Source organism: Porites lutea, chromosome 2 (genome assembly GCF_958299795.1).
Source record: "Porites lutea chromosome 2, jaPorLute2.1, whole genome shotgun sequence".
In the NCBI taxonomy this organism is placed as follows: Eukaryota; Metazoa; Cnidaria; class Anthozoa; order Scleractinia; family Poritidae; genus Porites; species Porites lutea.
In genome coordinates, this window is record NC_133202.1 from 51,694,994 (window position 1) to 51,714,171 (window position 19,178).

At 40.2% G+C, this 19,178-nt stretch overlaps 2 protein-coding genes across 2 annotated transcripts; both read right to left on the minus strand.

Moving 5' to 3' along the window:
* Nucleotides 1-485: 485 nt before the first annotated feature.
* On the minus strand, nucleotides 486-5,942 carry LOC140927176 (putative aldolase class 2 protein CC_1201). Its single transcript, XM_073376823.1, has 4 exons — nucleotides 5,528-5,942; nucleotides 2,718-2,880; nucleotides 1,486-1,730; nucleotides 486-1,146 (listed from the first exon to the last, which is right to left on the minus strand). Exons 1-4 carry the CDS (start codon nucleotides 5,840-5,842, stop codon nucleotides 982-984), a joined length of 888 nt encoding a protein of 295 aa, XP_073232924.1. The 5' UTR covers nucleotides 5,843-5,942; the 3' UTR covers nucleotides 486-981.
* Nucleotides 5,943-8,720: 2,778 nt separating this feature from the next.
* LOC140928980 (ATP-binding cassette sub-family C member 4-like) lies at nucleotides 8,721-16,482 on the minus strand. Its single transcript, XM_073378793.1, has 6 exons — nucleotides 15,823-16,482; nucleotides 15,050-15,429; nucleotides 12,320-13,734; nucleotides 11,149-11,722; nucleotides 10,292-10,428; nucleotides 8,721-10,090 (listed from the first exon to the last, which is right to left on the minus strand). Exons 1-6 carry the CDS (start codon nucleotides 16,390-16,392, stop codon nucleotides 9,177-9,179), a joined length of 3,990 nt encoding a protein of 1,329 aa, XP_073234894.1. The 5' UTR covers nucleotides 16,393-16,482; the 3' UTR covers nucleotides 8,721-9,176.
* Between the last annotated feature and the right edge of the window lie 2,696 nt (nucleotides 16,483-19,178).

The following is a 19,178-nucleotide window of genomic DNA, read 5'->3' on the forward strand; positions in this document are numbered from 1 at the left end:
TAATTGAAACAGGGGCAATTTATGAAGTGTCGCGCGTAAACGTAAAAATTGAGCGAGTTTCATCTTTTACGTTTGCGCGCAACCTTTCATACATTGCCTCATTTGTTTTTTATGCACATAATTTTTACGCCCGTACGCATATGGAAATTACGCGACTGTGGATATTCATCCTAAAGGTGGATTTCCACTGTCGCGTAATTTTGTTTGTGCGTACGCACGTAAGATACCCGAGGTTCAACTTTTACCTTTAAACGCGGCCTTTCATACATTACCTCTATTTTATTTACGCACGAAAGAATTACGCGACAGTGGAAACCCACCTTTATTCGCGATTACTGACCGCTCGATTGAAAGTCTTTCATAAATATGTACAAGCGAGAAGATTTGCTATGGGGGCTATGTAAGAAATGACTTAATGAGTGATCCCTGAGGAAACAAGCTGACAAGATAACTTTGTTTCCCTCGAATGATTTTCTGAAGTCGAGATTTGAGGATTCTTGATTTCAAGTAAATCTCCGTTTATTTAACATAGGGTGAAACGTGATAATACATAAGCAAGCACTAATAGCTAACGCTTGTACCAGCAACCTTAAACCCTTACGTTAGCAAATACCATAATGACATTGTTTTGTTCCAAAAGACCTCGACAAGCAGCTTTGTGTCCACACTGACAGCATCTCTTTATAAATATTCAGCTGGACTCAATGCGAGTCCACGTTTTGTATGCCAAAGCATAATTTTCATGCGCTTATTTATCCTCAGACAATTTACTTTACGGCAAAATAAGCTGCAGAGAAGGAGAAAAATATTCTCTCTCCCTACCGCGTCTCACCTTGCTCGAGTGAGGTGATTTTCACCCGGCCGGGCTTACGTGTGTCCATAATAAGGAAAAATAAGTGACTCCTCCTATTCAACTTTTTTCTTCTTAATCACTACCTTTCGGAGAATGCTATAACGATCCCTGAAAAACTAATCTACTATCTACTTAATCAAAAATTCGGGATCTTTTTCCAGTAAGACAGCCTTAACTCCCTCAAAGTGAGCGTTAGCATAGTAATTTAATTCATCCTTGGTTTGCTTGTGAGTCAACTTGCTGACATCATCTGGTAACTTACGAAGTTTCTTTCCAGTTTGCATTGCAATCATCTGCAAAATAACAGTATGCAGAGATGACACTTATGTTTTTCAGGAGATAAATTTTTGGATGGGCATGTTTTTTGTGTGATAAGTTATAATCACTGCCTCTTCAAAGAGAAAAAATGCTTTTCAACTTACGGCATGGAGTGGCAGGCTTTGTAACGGGGGAATATAAGAGTGCGAGAATGGGATGAGTGCGCAAGAAAGGTGGAAGGGAATCTTTCTTCCTTCCTTCTCCCTTCTTCGTGTGCCGCCCTCCGCCTAAATCTCCCCCGCCCCCTCCCTCCGCCTTTCTCCTCATTAAACACCAGCCACGCTGTAAGCAAATGCATGTTAACTTGACATTACCTGCAGCATACAAGCTCTCTCCATGAAGTACGCGTTGTCAAATGTAACAGCCACAGTGGAACCAGTAAACAGTACTCCATGGTTGGCCATAAACAGGACAGATTTGTCTCCAATCAGCTTCGCCAAACGCTCACCCTCTGAACAGTCTTTTGCTGCTCCTTCAAAGTTTGAATCATAGGCAAAGTCATTATAGAAACGGCAGTGAGTCTGATGGTACATGTCAAAAACTTCTTCTTCCAACATTCCTGAAAACCAATTGAAACAAGGATCGTTGTTTCAAACAATCTTATCACTGTTCACCGTTGCCCTGAACTTCACACAGTTCTCAAATGGAGCGCTTGCTTAAAGGTTACCCTGTTATTTCTTTGCAAGCAAAAAACAAGTTCACATAGTATTGCCTGTTTAGCCTGAACTGAGCAACCGATTAACATGTAGAGTCAGATCCAAGTGGGTGGGTCCCGACCTCCTCTCCTCTCTTTTTGACAAAATATGCACAAAAAAATTATCTACTTAATGTAACTGTACACGACAAAAAAGCCTCTTACGTAGAACTCCTTTGGACTCTCCATGGATGACGACAAGATAGGATGTAAATCACTAGCTTTAAATAGTTCTTACAGTGAGAAAAAGCTGAAACCCTCTCCTAAACAAGATGCTCTTAACTCGGGCTACAATGGAAGGAGTTTAGGGATCAAACAAAACCAAAATAGTGGATGATTTTGGCTTGATTAAATAGTTATGTTATATATCACAGTCATAATACTAACAGTTAGTAAAGAAATGTAAACAGTGAGAGAAGAATAAGGGGGAAAACTTAGGACTAAAACTCTAGACCTTTTGCTCAAAGAACCAGTCAGTGTTGCCGCTTCACTAGGAACCCAGTCAGTCGAAAATTATCTGTTAAAATGAAAAATGCCCTATATGTTCTCACAATGGATAACAAAACCTACTTTCTAAAAGAGAATAAAAAACTTGTAAAGTGAGTCCTAGAAGATTTTTTTTGAAGTAATGATTACAACACGATAGAATGCAATTCAAGCTGCCAAAACATTATGGCCAACTCTTGTGTCCTCTCATACTTCAGTTTGTTTATCCCATTTCTATGACAACTCGTCCAACAATCCATCCATCTAGGATACATTTGCACATTTTATGACTTGGAAACCCTGACTTGTTATATACTGTCATCAGCTATTTTCTGTATTTCTCTCAAAAGACATAAGAGTTTCTACCTAAAGCTGTGGTGTATGGAGCATGAAGATGAAAAACGCAAACAGCATCTTTTCGTGCATCATGAACACCCTTGTGTATAGCAGTGGCCTCTATTTGAACTTCACCTTGGCCTTCCACCAGCTCACCTCTGTCATTTACGCCAATCAAAGAGGATGGGGTGGCCTGTGCAAATAGAAAAGCATGGAAATTTTATAGTAGCCTGTGTAGCCAGCGGTATGGTTAACATGAGCAAAGTTTTGGCAGAGGAGCTGCAAAGTTGTGTGGATAATGGGGAGGAGATACTTTGAAATCACTTCTCGCACCTTTTGCCAAGAGAATGCTACGCTGCTAAAACCCCCCACACAGGTAACATAGTTGGTGCTCCCTGATGAAATTTGTTTTTGAATATCTTCTTCATAATCTAAAGGAGATTTGCGTATTGGAAAAGGCAGTAATGACTTTAGCACAAAATTAAGCTTAAACAGTAATATCCTCATAACCTAGCCTCCCTAACAATAAATGGAAGAGTGGGTCACTGCAGAGGTGGAACAGGAGGTCATTATACATGGCCGTTAACAAAACGCGCATTGGATTGCTTGGATCAGATCATATTGCAGATCAGATGGGACTGGCATTTCTACTTTTGGGGCAGAAGAATTATTTCAAGAAACGACTTGCCCCCCAACAGAGTCAGACCTATGACTAGTCCAGATGTGTCTAGCCTGCGAGCAAGCTCTCCTATTGGGGCGAGTGAAGTGAGTGTCGCGAGAACGCGCGAGCGAGCGGCGAAGCCGCGAGGGGCCGGCGAAAGGAGAGCTTGCAACCATCCCTTACAAATTTTCATTTGTACTTCGCCCAGACGAAGGGAAATACCATTGGCTGGAAAATGACGTTCCGGAAATCAAAGTTGATTGATAACAGGCTAAGCTGGCACCCGCTTCGTCTGTGTGTCAAATTTGGTTCTCAGGGGGATCAGATTGGTACCGAGAACTTGTTTCAGCCCCCAAAGCAGACGGGCTCGTTTGATGTAATTCCCGTAACGAGAATATTGCGAGCCGAGGCTAAGTCGGATCGAGTTCGTAGTTCTTGCGGAAGGAAATGAAAACCCTTCATCGCTGAGTTGTATTCATTTGTGTCAAGCACCTCTTTTAGTTGTGAAAACCGGGAGAGTGAAAGTGAAGAGTGATTCAAGTATCGGTTTCTTCGCCCGGTTGAATTCTACTGGGTAGAAAAATTCAGAAACATGTACTTGACGGTGTAGCTGTGTAGCGTGACCGTAAAGAAGAAAAAGAGAAAGAGTTGGAAGCAACTGGAGTAAAACTTAAGAGAACCAAGTGCAGGAAAACGCTATTCTCCAGTTCCAGACGGACAAATATATGATGTTTTTGTTGGTGATTGCGATGGGGAGTAGTCTTCTACACTGCAGTAGGGATGACTTTTCAAAAGTAAACGAAACGAGAATCAAATTAGTGAGTTTTTATCCGAGCGGACACCTTGAAGTGCGATGTCTCCGTGGAAAAAAACATATAAAAACATTGCTTTGATGCTGTTGCGAAAGCGATTTATAAATAAATAAATAATTCTACGCGTCCTCGGCTGTCTTAACTTACTTGACAGGCGGTTGTCACTTTTCTAATCTGCGGCACGTTTGCGGTGACGGTTTTCACGCTTTGCGGAGTCCCGGGGTTTCCGGGGTGGAAATGAAAATTTATGAGAGATCGTTGCAAGCTCTCCTTTCCTCGCCCCCTCGCTCGCGCGTTCTCGCGAGGCACACTTCGCTTACCCAAATAGGAGAGCTTGCTCGCAGGCTAAGATGTGTCTGGACAAGAAACTAGTAGAACATAGGTTCGACTCTTGTTGGTGAGACTCAGATTTCTTCTTCTGAGCTGCCTGTGTCACAAATTTAACAACATTGTTTCTCATGATGATCGTTTCTCACCCTTCACTATTTTCACATAAACCATAATGCACCTTGTTCACCCCCGAAAATTTTGTATAACTATTGTTTCAAATTTCTCTTGGGTATTACGGTCTTCCCAAGAGAAATTGATAAAAACGGTTATTCAAAATTGTGGAGGTACTGTGGTATTATTGGCACTATGATTTAAGTGAATATAGTGAATTGGCTCTAAAATCATCACAAATAATAATTATCATTTTGAACTAAACTGCCATGGGAATTTATGTTGCATACAACTTCATAAGATTACAAATACCAAAAACATGTATGGTCATGTGACATCACCCGTATCAAAGATGGCAGAGAGAGAAGTATCTTGAAGCAGTAATTTTGTGTTATTTCTTTTCATCTCTACTCTCTTGTGAAGTGGAATTGAATGTTTCTTTTTCAGAGGAGATGATTGAGAAACCGTGGGGAATGTAAGTAAGAAAGGTACGATAGCAACGACTTGTTGTCATAAGCAAAGTACTAGTCTGATCCAATCCAGAATCTTATCTGATCCAGATTTTGTTGATGGCCGGTCATTAATTCGAATAATGACCTGTTAGTTCGAAAACAACGGAAAGGTGCTAAAAATAGGATTATGCCCTCGTTCCTAAGCCTTCTTAAAAATAATTAATTAATTATTAATTCATTTAATTTATTAATGAAAAATAATTACCTTGGAGCCCAGGCATCATTATATTAAAACAGCCTTAACTCTTTGTAGTAGCATTTTTATTGTTTTCGCCACCTTTATCATTGTTGTCGCCGTCGTTCCATAACACTGCAAAAACTCCCTTATGTCTGCAGTCTTCAAGTGTCTCATACTATCAAAGCCCTTGTAACACAAACTAGCATTTCACAAAGATGAACAAGATTGCTACAGACCTGACTCCAGTGAAGCCCGTGAGGTATCATGAGCATGACATCGCCGTCTCCATTCAAGGCTGGCGCAATCATCGTTAAATGAGTGCAAACACCTTCTCCCATGCCGTAAAAATCGAGGCCTCGAAATGCTGTAGCCAAATCTTGCCTGCATTTCCAATTGGTCCTTGCAGCTGTTTCAGCCGGACTTAAGTTGCTCTCCGAGCTCTTCGGTCTCTTAAACAGTAAAACTGGTGAATGCCTCAGAAGTTGGCGAGTGGAATAGTTCAGCACTTGGCGTGGAAAGCACTTCAGCGTTCGACAGACAAAGGAAGTCATACTTAAACTTAACTAACAAATAAAATAGTCCAATCCTAATTCACTATGGAGCAACTACAAAAAGCAAGGACTTTCTACATGAAGTCAAACAAATACAAAACACCTCCGCTAATCTTAAACTTCGGCAGTGAACTCAATTACACCTGATTTACATAAGTTACTGCATGTTGTACCACCGCGCATCATTGCGTGAATGCACCGTGAGCTGTGACGTCGTCACGAAATCTGTTTCGCCTCGCTTTCGATCCTGGGGCGGGGGTACTTCCCTATAAAACTGACGGAGTGCTCTTCGCTACTCTTAATTTAAAACTTGTAGGATATGGGTCAGACTGCAGCACTGCAGCCGCAAAGGGCATGATCGTAACTGTTCTTTTGCCGTATTGCTAGCTTTGCAATTGTGCTGGCTTTATTATCCCTGTTGATGTTATTCGAGGACTTCTCACGTCATTAGTACCTTTTATCATGTGGGTCTCGATAAAAGTTTACCTCGTTCTAGTGCGACTATGTGTAAAGAGCGCTAACAAAAGGTCGAGGCCTGGGCATACACAGCCTGCAAAAAGAGGCGTCGCTCCTCGAGCGGCGAGGAGCGTAGCCTGTGCCAGGCTCTCAGATAGTATAGTGCGGACGTATTAAAACGAGCAAAGTGAAAATAAGACGCGCGCGACTTATTTCTTTTTACTGAACGACTTTTCACCACTATCTCGGAGCCTGGAACAGGCTACGAGGAGCGAGACGGCAGTTTTCACAGGCTATGTCAATCCATGCTGTGTGCTGCATGTTCACCGCCTGCAGTAGGCCGTGCTACTTTACTCGGATCCTTACTATACGTTATTGACTTCGTTGAATGTTATCAGTTAATATGTACAAAAAAATATAAAATACATCAGATAAAGAAAACAAAGTAAAATAAAATAAAATAGGTCAATATTGCAACTGAAGCAAGAGACAGGACAATGTCCCAGTTGATATCTTGCCCCGAGAACCAAATGGAATAATAATAATAATAATAATAATAATAATAATAATAATAATAATAATAATAATAATATATTTTTTTTAATATTAATTCGCTTAAAAAAAAAGAAAAAACTATTCTGTCGATTTAAAAAGCACTTAATTTAGCTTACAAAAAAAAGTTAATTAAAACTAAGAAAAATTTTTTCGAATTAAAAAAACATTTCATTTCAATAAAAAAAAAACTGTCAACTTCTAAAATTCAAAAGTTTCTTTTAACTGCTAAAAAACAAAAAAAATAGTAATAATAATAATGAAATAAAAAGATATATATGAAGTAAGGAAACACATCAATAGTCCGATAATAATAATAATAATAATAATAATAATAATAATAATAATAATAATAATAATAGAAAACATAAATAACAGAACCCCACAAAGCTTAACCATCCTTTGCCCTCCTCCCATAAATGGGCAAACCGACGTTCCACCATTCCTTATATAAATTTCTTCACTGCACATTAGCCACTCATCCACTCATAAATTAAGGGGAAAAATGTTTGCCCAGGGACGGAATGTGGACAGGTACGGTCCCTCCTATGGCTGTTGCATGGCTGCATTTACCGTATTTATTCGATTTACCGCCCTGGGCGCTTATTAAATTTTTGGACCTTGAGAGTGGGCGCTAATTCGAAGGTGGGCGCTTATTCGAAGCTGGGCGCTCATTAAATTTTCAACATTTTCAGCAAGTGTAGTATGTTTATTTTGCAACAAAACGATAAAGAGTTACAACCAAACGCGAAGATGTAACAAAGCAAGGTTCCTGTAAAATACTTTGAAGAAAACTCCATCTTCGGGGAAGTCTCTTAGTCGTACTTATTCAATTTTTGGGGGGTGGGGTGGGGGTAGTCGCTTATTTGAGTTTGAGTGGGAGGGGGGTGGGGTGGGCGCTTATTAACTTTTTCTGCCTTTAGGATGGGCGCTTATTCGAGGTGGGCACTAATTCGAGGTTGGGCACTTATTCGAATAAATACGGTACACGTCGCCAAAGTGGAGGTGGGTAGGAAAACATTTGGTTACTTATTTCAGAGCGCAAAACGTAGCTAAAAGAGGGCCGTAAATCCGAAACCATGACTACAAAGAAGGTTAACGTTCGGTACACAAGGACCAGTCACAGGCTCAGTGTCAAAAGAATAAGATGATGAAAAAATGCTTATCGAAAGCCCCGGGGGGAACTTCCCTACAAAAGTGACGGGAGTGCTCGTCGGAAATTTTTGAGAACAACCCTAATTAAAACACCAGAATCTTCTTTTATGGGCGTGTCCCAAATTAATTTCCACCCCTAAAAGGTACCAATTCAATAACAACAAATTATATAACTGGCACTGCAAATTTTAATAGTAATAAAGATAACTTTCGACCACTTTCTTCTCAAGGACGTTTTGAAAGTATTGTCATAAATCTTCATCCTAATAAGCGTTTTAACTCTGGCAGCAGTCATGTTAGGTTTTAGTACCCTAAGCAGTAGCAATCCAGCAATTCGCTAAAGCAAAATTTGAGATGATACTTTGTGAAAATTTCAACTCGTGTAATTAAGGCAGATGATTTCCCTCAAGAAGTTTGGCTCGACCATAAAATCTGAACCCATTAAAGTACAACCGTTGGAGCGTACTGTCCATAAGAAGCGACTTTTTGAAAAGTCTTGCTATAATTTGCTAACTATTAAAAATATAACTTAAAACCATTTCAATGATTTAGAAAAGTAAAGGCAATCAAATTTTCTTTAGCAATTTCTTAAAATACGAAACTGATTTATTTTTCAGTGTTGCTATGAGTTTCAATTATATTACCGATCACCGAATTTTGTTGCTCAACAATGCACTGATGAGAATGTCTGGAGTGGCGCACGCAATTTGCTTTGCACATATCACATGGAAAGAGACTGCTGTTTTATAATAGGTAGAACTGGTAATCAATACACTAGATGGGAATAATGATCCCCAAGGAAAGCAACCGTTAAGTAATTCTCAAAATAACATGCAAGAGCTAATGCACCCAAAAGACTGAAATGTGTCTCAGAATGGGCTGCAGGGTTAGCTTCCCAATCTCTAAACGGTGGCCAATTTTTTAGTTTTTCAAGTCCTTTGACAAGCCAATTTATTGTGTCTCAGTCCCCACACAACCTAGATGTTGCTCACCTCCGAGGCAACACTACAGTCCTATTATCCATTTGAAATAGCTCTGTCCTGATAGCGCTATTTTGGCCTAACTTATATTTAAGTGACTCATTTAGAGGCTTAATCAGTCTTTGGTTCCAAAAGGCTAAATATTGGCTGAAATAGACCTCAGTAGAGTATATGTTTGATTAATAGACGCTCTAATAGCAAAAATTTTGAGACGCGGCCATGTTATAAAAAATACCCCCCTCCCGTCCAAGAAGTGATTCAATGGTGTCCATCTCAGCCACCTGGCCCTCTCTAAGCACTAAGATTGTATCACAGTCTTTGATCGTGTTCAGTCTATGAGCTATGGTAATGATGGTGGAATCTTTTAGCTTCTCGTACACTGCACCCCAGATGATCCTTTCCGTGTTGGGGTCCACGTGAGCAGTCGGTTCATCCAAGATGACGATCTTACTTTGTTGCAGTAACGTGCGAGCCAAGCAGACTAGTTGTCGTTCACCAACACTCAGGTTTTCGCCTCTTCCTAAAAGCTCGTAGTCAAGTTGGCCCTGCAGATTTTTTACCAAATTATGAAGTTTCACTTCTTCCAGAACATTCCATAGCTCATCATCTCTGTGTTGCTCCAAAGGATCGAGGTTCCTTCTGAGTGACCCACTAAAGAGGACAGGCGATTGGCCGAGAACAGAAATGCATCTTCTCGATTCCCGCAGTTGGATGCTATTTACAGGGACACCATCTATACATATCTCCCCGTCAGCTTCCGGCATGCGCAAAAGAGCCGCTATAATGGATGATTTTCCATCTCCTGTTCGCCCAACAATTCCCAGCTTCCTTCTCCCTTGAGCTGTAAAGGTTAGATTCTTCAGCACTTGTGGTCCACCTGGATAATACCTCAGGAAAACATTTCTGAATGTTACTTGACCACTATAAGGCCAAGTTGCTGGTGGGAGTGTTTTTATTTTGTATCCTGGTTCTGAGTCGATGCTGGAGTAGGCCATGACTCGTTCGACTGATGTCATGAGATTCTCAACCTCTGAAAATTGTCGCACGGCATATTGGGACATGTTAGATGTTTCAATAACGTAGACAAGGACGAGGCCAGCTATTGCTGCAACAGAAGGTAAATATTATTTAAGTTATTCACTTGTAAAATCGAAAAAGCGCCGCATCCTCAGAGCGAAAAATGTCGTCCTTATTGATTTTTGATATAGTTACTGCTGAAATGCTAATTTAGAGATGCGGTTATTGCTCTTACTTAGATTTGGAAAGGGGCAAAGGTTGTAAAATCACCCGTCGTATAGGACCATACCTGGATTTTGGGAGAGAAAAACTACCATCAAAGCCACTGCAGTTATTAAAACTGAACATAGGGCATCAGCTCTTACGCCAAGCCACCGACTGCTAGCTAATACCATGGAAAACACTCGGTTGTGTACATCTTGATGTCTGAGAAAAAGGAAAAAAAATTGTAGAAAGTTTAACATAGCTGTGATCCCTTTCGTCGAATATATTCTCTGCGACAAACAGGAAAAAAAGAATGGTAATTGCTTTGTTCATACTGTAAGTGGACTCATCTTTTTCGTCTAGTCTACACGTACCACTCAAATAAGTATTCCAAATAGATAGAAACTGGGATTTAAAAGGACTGAGATCCCCAAGCATGCCCGACTACGTGACTCTGGATGACTGAGAGACAAATCCAGCTAGTGCTCAGAGAGGGTCTCGAACCATGCCAGGGACAGCCTGGTTGCGAGTTCGATGCGTTGACCACTCGCTGCGTTACCTTCCGTCTTGACACCGACGGGTGCATACATGAGTGATTGAACAAAAGAAAGATTTACTGAATGTCAAACAAAGTAAAGAATCAGACACTAGAAGGGGTGACGTCCCGAAAACGAAAGGTCAGTTCGGAAAAGAAGAGGCAGCCAAGTTTTTAAAATTGACCTCAGTTGTTTGAATATCAAACGAGACACTCTTTCTTAGTGTTTCATTTACACTGTAACTTCTCAAATGACCAGCCAATCATGTTTCAAGAATTTTAAAGCAAAGATTGTCAACAAATTAGATTGCCATTTCCAAATTTCCTTTAAAGTGGATTTCTTTTAACTTGTTAGACTGAATTGTGGCTACAAGAGCAGTACTCCCAACCATTGCTATTACACTTACTGATAAAGGTGCTCGATGAAGTACTTTTCTCTTTTTCGAGTTCGTATTGTGTCCAAGCCAGCTATGGTCTCTGAAAAGTGTGAGAAGACAGGACTGCGGCAGATTGACTCTAGTCTCTTTAGATCCCGTGAAGTCTTCAAGTAGTACCATGCCAGAAATACAAAAGTCATAAATATGGGAACTGTAACTAAAAAGACCCAGAAACTTGTAAACGATGGCAAGAGAGCTGCGGTGAACACAAACAAGAGCGACTGAGAAGCCAACAGAAACATTTTGGGCAAAAGCTCGTCAATTGCTCCGATGTCTTTGGAGAATCTGTTTAAAATTCGTCCTGCAGGATTTGTGTCGAAAAACAACACCGGAGCTTGAAGAACGTTGGTTACCATTTTATTGTGGAGCTTTTCAGCGGACCTGAGGGAAATGTAGAAGAAAGTACAAGCACGGATGATGGCAAATATAAACGCAGCGGAGGTGAACCCAGCATAAATACGTAAGGGGGTTGAGGTCATATCTTGTTTGTTCTGCGCCATCTTTGACAAATGCGAAAGCCAGACATTTGGAGACACCATAACAGCTACGGGAGAAGAAAGAGTAATCCATGTTTAGTCTTTATATCTTGGCATTGTCCGCAAGCATTTAAGTGGGATACAAATTAGTGAGTGATTCAATGACTTCTCGAAGTAATTTTGGCACTGATTTACTTTGCATTCGGCCTTAACCAACAGGACGTGAACCCAAAAGCAATTCGCGGCGGTCTGATCACGTACGTTTCACCGCGTTTGACCCCGACTAAAGCATTTCGCTTGCCTCGGTTCAGTCGCTCACGATCACTTTTGAGGGAAATTTGATATAATCTGCCCTAGTTCCCATCATACCCCTCTCGCGCTTCTGGTTTGTTTCTAATCTCGTACCCAGATCTCCCACGGCCAAGGTAAAACAGAGTGAGATCTGGTTACAAGATTAGTTTGTTTCAGCACTCCCTTCTTGCTTGTTCCGTGCTTCCCACTTAGCCTTGGGAAAACCTGTGGAGGAGGCAGCGCTTTTGCTACGAATTCTGATAGTTTGATTGGATTGCCTTTGTCTTTTGAGATTAGCTCTAATAATTGTTCTGCAGAATTTTGGTCGTGCTTTGCTCAGGTAGAAGTCACTATTCAAGATCAGTTATACTAACCTTGGACAACTAGGAAAAGAATAACCACAGCAAAAATCGCAAGTGGGTGCATTCCAGCTCTAAAATAATCCCAGTACAATGCTGCTGAAATATTCCCTGCGGCCATTTCTTCTTCTGAGATCTCTAAATGATTGTCAAGGCTGCCACTGGTTGAAGTGGGCGTCACGTGCGTTTTTTTACCTTCAATTTTTAATTCGGCAATAGCCCTTTCTTCGTTTATTGTTGCGTTGACCCCTATGATAGATTCCAGGACGCAACCGCGATTTTCTAATTCACGATAGGTGCCAGTTTCTGTTACGGAGCCGTCATGAAGAACCACAATCTGGGTTGCGGCCTTCATGCTTCTTTCTGCATAGGTCGATAAAATAGTGATCTTCTCTTTAAGAAGCCTGCACACGCACTCATTGAATATGTGCTCACTGACTTTGGCATCTACAGCACTTAGAGGATCATCCAGTAGATACACATCTGCATCAACGTAAACTGCGCGTGCCAAGCTAATGCGTGCCCGCTGCCCTCCACTCAAGGCGACCCCATGCTCACCAACAAACGAAAGATCACCATTTGGAAGCCTGCTTATATCCTCCCTAAGTGCGCATGCTTCGATCACTTCATTGTATCTCTTTTCATCGTATAGTTCACCAAATAAAACGTTTTCTCGAAGACTTCCCGGGAAAACCCAGGCAGTTTGGGGAACATAAGCCATAGTTCCAGAACAGGACACGTCGCCACTTGTTTTAGTTACTTCGCCCGCGATCGCAGCCAAGAGGGTTGACTTTCCACTTCCCACTTCACCAGTAATAGCAATAAGGCATTTCTCAGTAGCTTGAAAGCTAACGTCTCGAATAAGATACTTTTCTTGGTGCTCAGCATCAGTCAGTTTACACGTGAGCCTTGAAACTTGCAAGTGCACACCACGATCTTTAAGTCCACTAAATTGCTGGATATCTTTGGTTAGATAAACAGGATGCATTTGTTCCTTGTTTGCGAAATGATTCCCAGAATTACCATTTAGATACCATTTAGATTCACTGTTTGGTGAACAATTTCTTACTACGATTTGACCATCCAAATGTACATAAGCTGGAAAGCCATTTTCTTTTCCACTTGAACTTCTTTTGTATTCTGAAGGATCTAAAGGGATGTTACTCAACAATAGAAATCTTTCAATCCTTCTGAAGGAGATAATCAGCTCAAACATCAAAGGAATGGCATTACCCAACCGAAGAGATAAGGTTATTCGAAGTATGTTCATGAAAGAGAGTACCATGAAGGCTTTTGTGGGCGAAAGTATTTGTCCAGTTGCCATAAGAGTCAAGATTGCTAAAAAGGTTGCCACGGTGCTAGAGGTAAATAGTAAACTCTCAACTATCGACAACAGGCCACTCTTTTTAAGGAGAATCCAAATTTCAGCCCTGAAACATAAAAAAACCACACAACCGTCTAGTTTTAATTGTAACAAGAAAAATCTTAAAATGTATTTTAGACAAAGAGATTTGACCCCAAAAAGTTGTATATTATTCTAGTGAGCTGTGATGCATATACTTCCCGGAATTACTCAGAGTTTCTGAGACTGGAGCCTCCTTTGGCCCAATGAATAATCTGATGTTCTTCCATTTCAGGCTTTTTTCAAGATTTCTCGGCATGAAATCCCTGTAATGCGTTTGTGGAAGCACAGTCTGAAGAATTGGCATGATTTTCCAATAACTTCATTAGGCCAAAAAAGATTTTTCTCTGGAATTCCTGGAAATTTTGCATGGAAAAGATAACTTAAACCCGAACATAGAGGTCCATTTTTCCTCGGGAAGGAGGTCTGTAACAATAAGTACATTCCTTTAGAATTTCTTCGTTTAACAGTAGTATAGAAACACTTCATCATGACCAGCTATATAGGTTCCCAATGAGCAGCCTCATTACCAGGATGGCTGGCTCCAAGTCATCCAAGACATTTTTTGTAACGTTGCTTTCCTAGGATAAGGATGATGAGGCGGGTAAGAGTTAAAGTGCCCATCACCTAAAATTTTTTATTTTCTTATCTGAAACTACACCTTATTAAAATAACTTCAGTGTGCGAAAAAATTTTGCGATTTGAACCAAAGACGATTTTTTGCGAATTTTTTAAAAACGTTCAAATTTGCCGCAGTTTTGGCGCACCATTCGTCTTAGTCTTCTCTCGGAGTATGACGTACTTTAAGGAACACGTGACTTTGTCGACAGGAAAATATTAAGAGTTCTGTTAGGTTTTTCTGTTTCAGAAAAACTTTCTTCTTGCGAACACACTGTGATTCAATCCTTACTTGTAATTGATCTTTTTTGTGTACAGCTGATGAAGGCAAGGCAGTGCGAGTTCCTTAATTTACGTCACATGACGTCATATGTGAGCCTGCTAGTTTGCGTGATCAGCTGCGCGGGTGTACTGCAAAAATGTAGACTTCAAAAATTGGTAAAAAAATCGCTTTTTGTTCAAATCGCAAAATTTTTTCGCAGAAGTTATTTCAATAAGATATAGTTTCAGTTAAGAAAATAAAAAAAAATTAGGTGACGGGCACTTTGAGACAACAGAAATAATAACGAGACGCTTGATGATTGTTTAGCAGCTATCCAGAAGATTTGTGATTTTACTCCTGAATGCTTAAAGCGACAGACAGTCTGGAAAAGAGAGAGTTGAACGTCTGACCTGAAAAAAAAAAACCTTAAGTCCCCACAAAAACCTGACTTCCATTTCCTTACCTTCTCACGTCTTGCACCTTAGTCCGGTAGTTTTCTTCCCACGCATGCGCCTTGAGTGCGCGGATTCCAGATATCAATTCGTTCATTAGTGAAATACGTCGATCGGTCACCGCAGCGGTCGCTTGTCGTAATCGCGCGCAGATAGAGGATATTTTCATGACCAGAGGGATTAATGCAGTCAGGAATAGTATTCCCATTAATGCCTGCCAGCCGACGAGGTAAAAAACTAAACAGATTACAGCGACCAACTCGAAAACAGCCAACAGCGAAGTTAGAATCCATCTGGGAGCCAGTTCTATTCTCTCGACATCGTTTGATATCAGGGAAATGATGTTACCCTCTGTAGTTTCTCTAAGGTTTTGTTGACTAATGAGGGGGATCTGCAGAAAAACAATTCGAAGGCTTACTAAAAACTCGTTAAGTGTAAACATTGTTAGTTGGCAATTGGTTTTCATATTTAATCGCTGGAAAGTGATTTATTCGTTGATTAGCGCGCGCTATGAAATGAACAACCGACTCAGTCCGTAAGCTATATTTGTTAGATAAGACCATGACTCTTGAACCTTATGGCCCAAACCGCCGTGACGAATTTTAATCTATATCCTTATCTATTTTTATATTGTACGTCGTTTCCGACTCTCTCCCTTTTAAACAATTTTTATTGCGACATTGTCCATTTATTTTACTTAGTACTAGCCTAAATATTGTTTAAAAATCAATACACGTTGTTATCAGCTTTGCAGTAGTCTCAAAACACATATATACAAGCTCACCTTTAAGTAAATTATTCCTTTCAGAGCACTGCTGAGCCTCATACCAAGCAACTCAAATCTGTAGGCGGAATAATGTGTACAGGCGGTGGACAATCCACCCATTGCTAAGAGAAAACAGAAAACGTATACAAGAGCATGATCCGGCTTCTCAGTCGAGCTCAACAAATGGATGAGTAAACCCAGAACGAGGGGCTGAGAAATGCGAAACAAGGATTCCATGAGCCAAAAGTTCATTAGCAAGACAATCTCCCTCCAAGGAAGCATTCTCAAGACACATTTCCAGAGTGTGGGTTTCTTTCCATCCGTGGCCTCGCTATTACATTCCTCTACCTGGTCATTCCATTCTTTCTGAAGTTGCTCCGTCAGGTCACGTGTTCTGTCATTCTCGTGTAGCGGCAAAAAGTCTGCCTGATTCAGCGGTCTCTTGCTTCCAGTTTTGAAAATACTATTCATCCACCCAAAGGTCAGAAGAGAGCAAAAACTGGTAGATGACCGGACTGTAGGATGACAAGGCTCCTCAGTGTCATAATTTTCATCTGTTGCTAAGGTCTTGTAACGTATCTTTGACATGTCACTGTCAAAGAAAGTTACAACAGGTTGGTTACAAGTCGTTGTAAACTTGGACAAATAAGAAAGTCAACATTTAGGTTCCTCTTATTACTCCAACTTCAATTTTAATGGTACACAGGTAGAAAGGAATGATCAGAATACCACTGAATACTCTTAGCTGACCTGTTTAGGCTAACTTGGGAAAATCCAGGTTCTTAGTCGCGAGTTTTTACTGTATTCGTTTGCTCTTTGACAGAATCACCGGATATCTTTCTTCTGGAGTTTTGAAGAGTAGTGTGAGAAAAAAAAATCACTGAGGGTGCGTTGATATAATCATAGCTAGAATGATTAACTGTGACCCAGGTGCCAAAAATTGTGAACTAAATGCTTCCATGGAACAGCCATAGGAGGGACCGTATCTATGTTAGGCTGAAATAGACCTGTTTTCAGGCTTGTCTGGCAATTTAAGGGGTTTACCTGCCAGAGATTTTTCGCGTCGTAACTTCGCCCGAAGATCAGTCGGTTTGCTGCCGACACCGAAGCATTCAGCCGCACGCGAGAAAAAAACCTCTGCTACGGAGGGAAGTGATGGAACAAAGTTGCGGCGAACATTGCCACCTCTAGTCAAAGTCAGAAAAAAACTCGACATTTGTAAAAGAATCTAAATTCAGATATTTCACTGTTAAGTAAATGAACGAATATTCTCATTTTGGACATTTTGGTATGAAGTTACAATTTTGGTAAACGGGCACGAGGGAGACTGTGGGAACTCCGTCGAGTTATATTTTTATTGTGCAAACCTTTTATGGATTTTTTGGAGGAATGCCTCCAGACCAGTTTGGAATTTCAGGGGCACCCAACGACAATTTTCGGAAAAATATCTGTTCGGAAGACAATTTGAGATCTAGAATTTTCGAAACATTTTGTTGTAAAATTTCTTGCTTGCCTGCCTCTCCTAGGATTTTCGAACATCTACGAAACGGTATAATTGCCCATTTCTAACGGATTTTCACCCTAAAAAGGTCACCTAGAATTTCCGGGAGCCTTTTTTCTCGCTGAAAGTTTCGAAAAGGTGAGTTTTGATTCCTATAATTTTCGGATCACTAGACTTTCAGCTAGGAAATCAGAACAGATTAAAAAATTTTAGGGGATAAAAATATGCCTATATCTACCGTTTAAATACTAAAATACGTTCATCAATGCTATGTTTAAGTGGTTTTGAACTATATTCTCGTTGGGTGCCCCTGGAATTTCAAAGCCTCTGAAACACTAGTTTCATATCCATTAGGTAGTTCTCTGACAACATCATCCTTGGCTATTTTTAGAGTAGACTAGTGTCTTGTTTTGCTTTATACTAGCCACGGCCGCCTGAAAACATGACATAGCGGATGGCGATCTCTTGAGAATATCAGTAAGAAGCCGAGTTCTTTATTACTTTTGAGAAGTCAACGGAAAGAAGCAAAATCTTCACCGACTAAGGGGGATGAAATTCAGTAGAAGAGTAAAAAACCGACGCAAAATTGTAGATAACTTAACTTGGCTGTTATCACTTAACTTGGCTGTTATCAAACCACTTGATCCGCTTGAGATATGATAATTCAGATAATTCGAGTTGCATTTTCAATCGTATTGTAATGTTGTGTGTGACACCGGAAATAGATGTTTCTTCGCTAAAAGACATCTAAAAAAGCATCTTTTGACCAAATTTTCCGCTAAAACGATAGCAAAGGTGAGAATTTCGGTTTTTAGGGCAATAAAGCCAAAAAAATTATGGCGGGCTTATGGTCACACACCATTAACCCTTTCACTGCCAAATGAAGCCATAGGCAAATTTCGAGTAAGTTTGCAAATCAGTCATTCAGTAAAATTTTGAAAAACAAATAGCGCCATGTGTAAGTACAGGTAGAGAGCGTTCATTTGAATGGTCACATCATAGGATTTGGTCCCCAGACTCAAAAGGTAGAGTCACCTTACAAAACTCCATCAAGCACTCTGGCAGTGAGAGAGTTAATTAAAATTATTAAATCTTAGAGAAATAGAACTCACAACACTTACCGCTTAGGATCTGTTCGAGGCTTCCGCATTCCTTCGCGATCGACACAGCCGTATCAGAAACCTTTTCTATTGCCAGCAGGATCCGATCGATGTAAAATTTTTAATTCTCTTTTTTGCTTCAGTATAAGTATTAAATAAATCACTGATCATACATCGTTTTTTCTAGGCCATGTTGCTACTAAATCTTTGTGCTACGAAACGTATGCAAATCAACATATTTTCGTGTTGATTTTTCATCTTTACAACTGATAGACGTGGCGAAATAGAAACGGATGTGAAGTGTTAAAATTAGAGTCCGACTACAGCGTGAAAATATAGACCAGACTGTCCATTTCTCCACAAAAAATCCCTTTTATGTTTGAATCGGTTTTCTTTTCCCAGTGGAAAGGGAAGGATTATTACTTATTGTTGATTCCTTTGATACTAGTAATTATTCACTCATTGATCATTCCTGTACAAGAGTTGCTATTAAATTGAATCAATTTGACATATATGCGTGCTATTATTATGAAAGCCAAAATTTCATCGATGGAAAGACACACTGATTTGATTTTTTAAAATGAAATTTCACTCAGAGTTTCAATCAATCTTAAGCTCGTACCTAAAAATGGAAGCATAAGGAGAAGTTTAAGTATTTTCTTCAATGATTTGTACACTTTTTTTATTAATCTTATTCATTCATGCATTAAATCTGAAAATTCAAACGCGAGTGTGAGTACTTCACACCAAATTTTAGCTCATTTTGCAGTGTT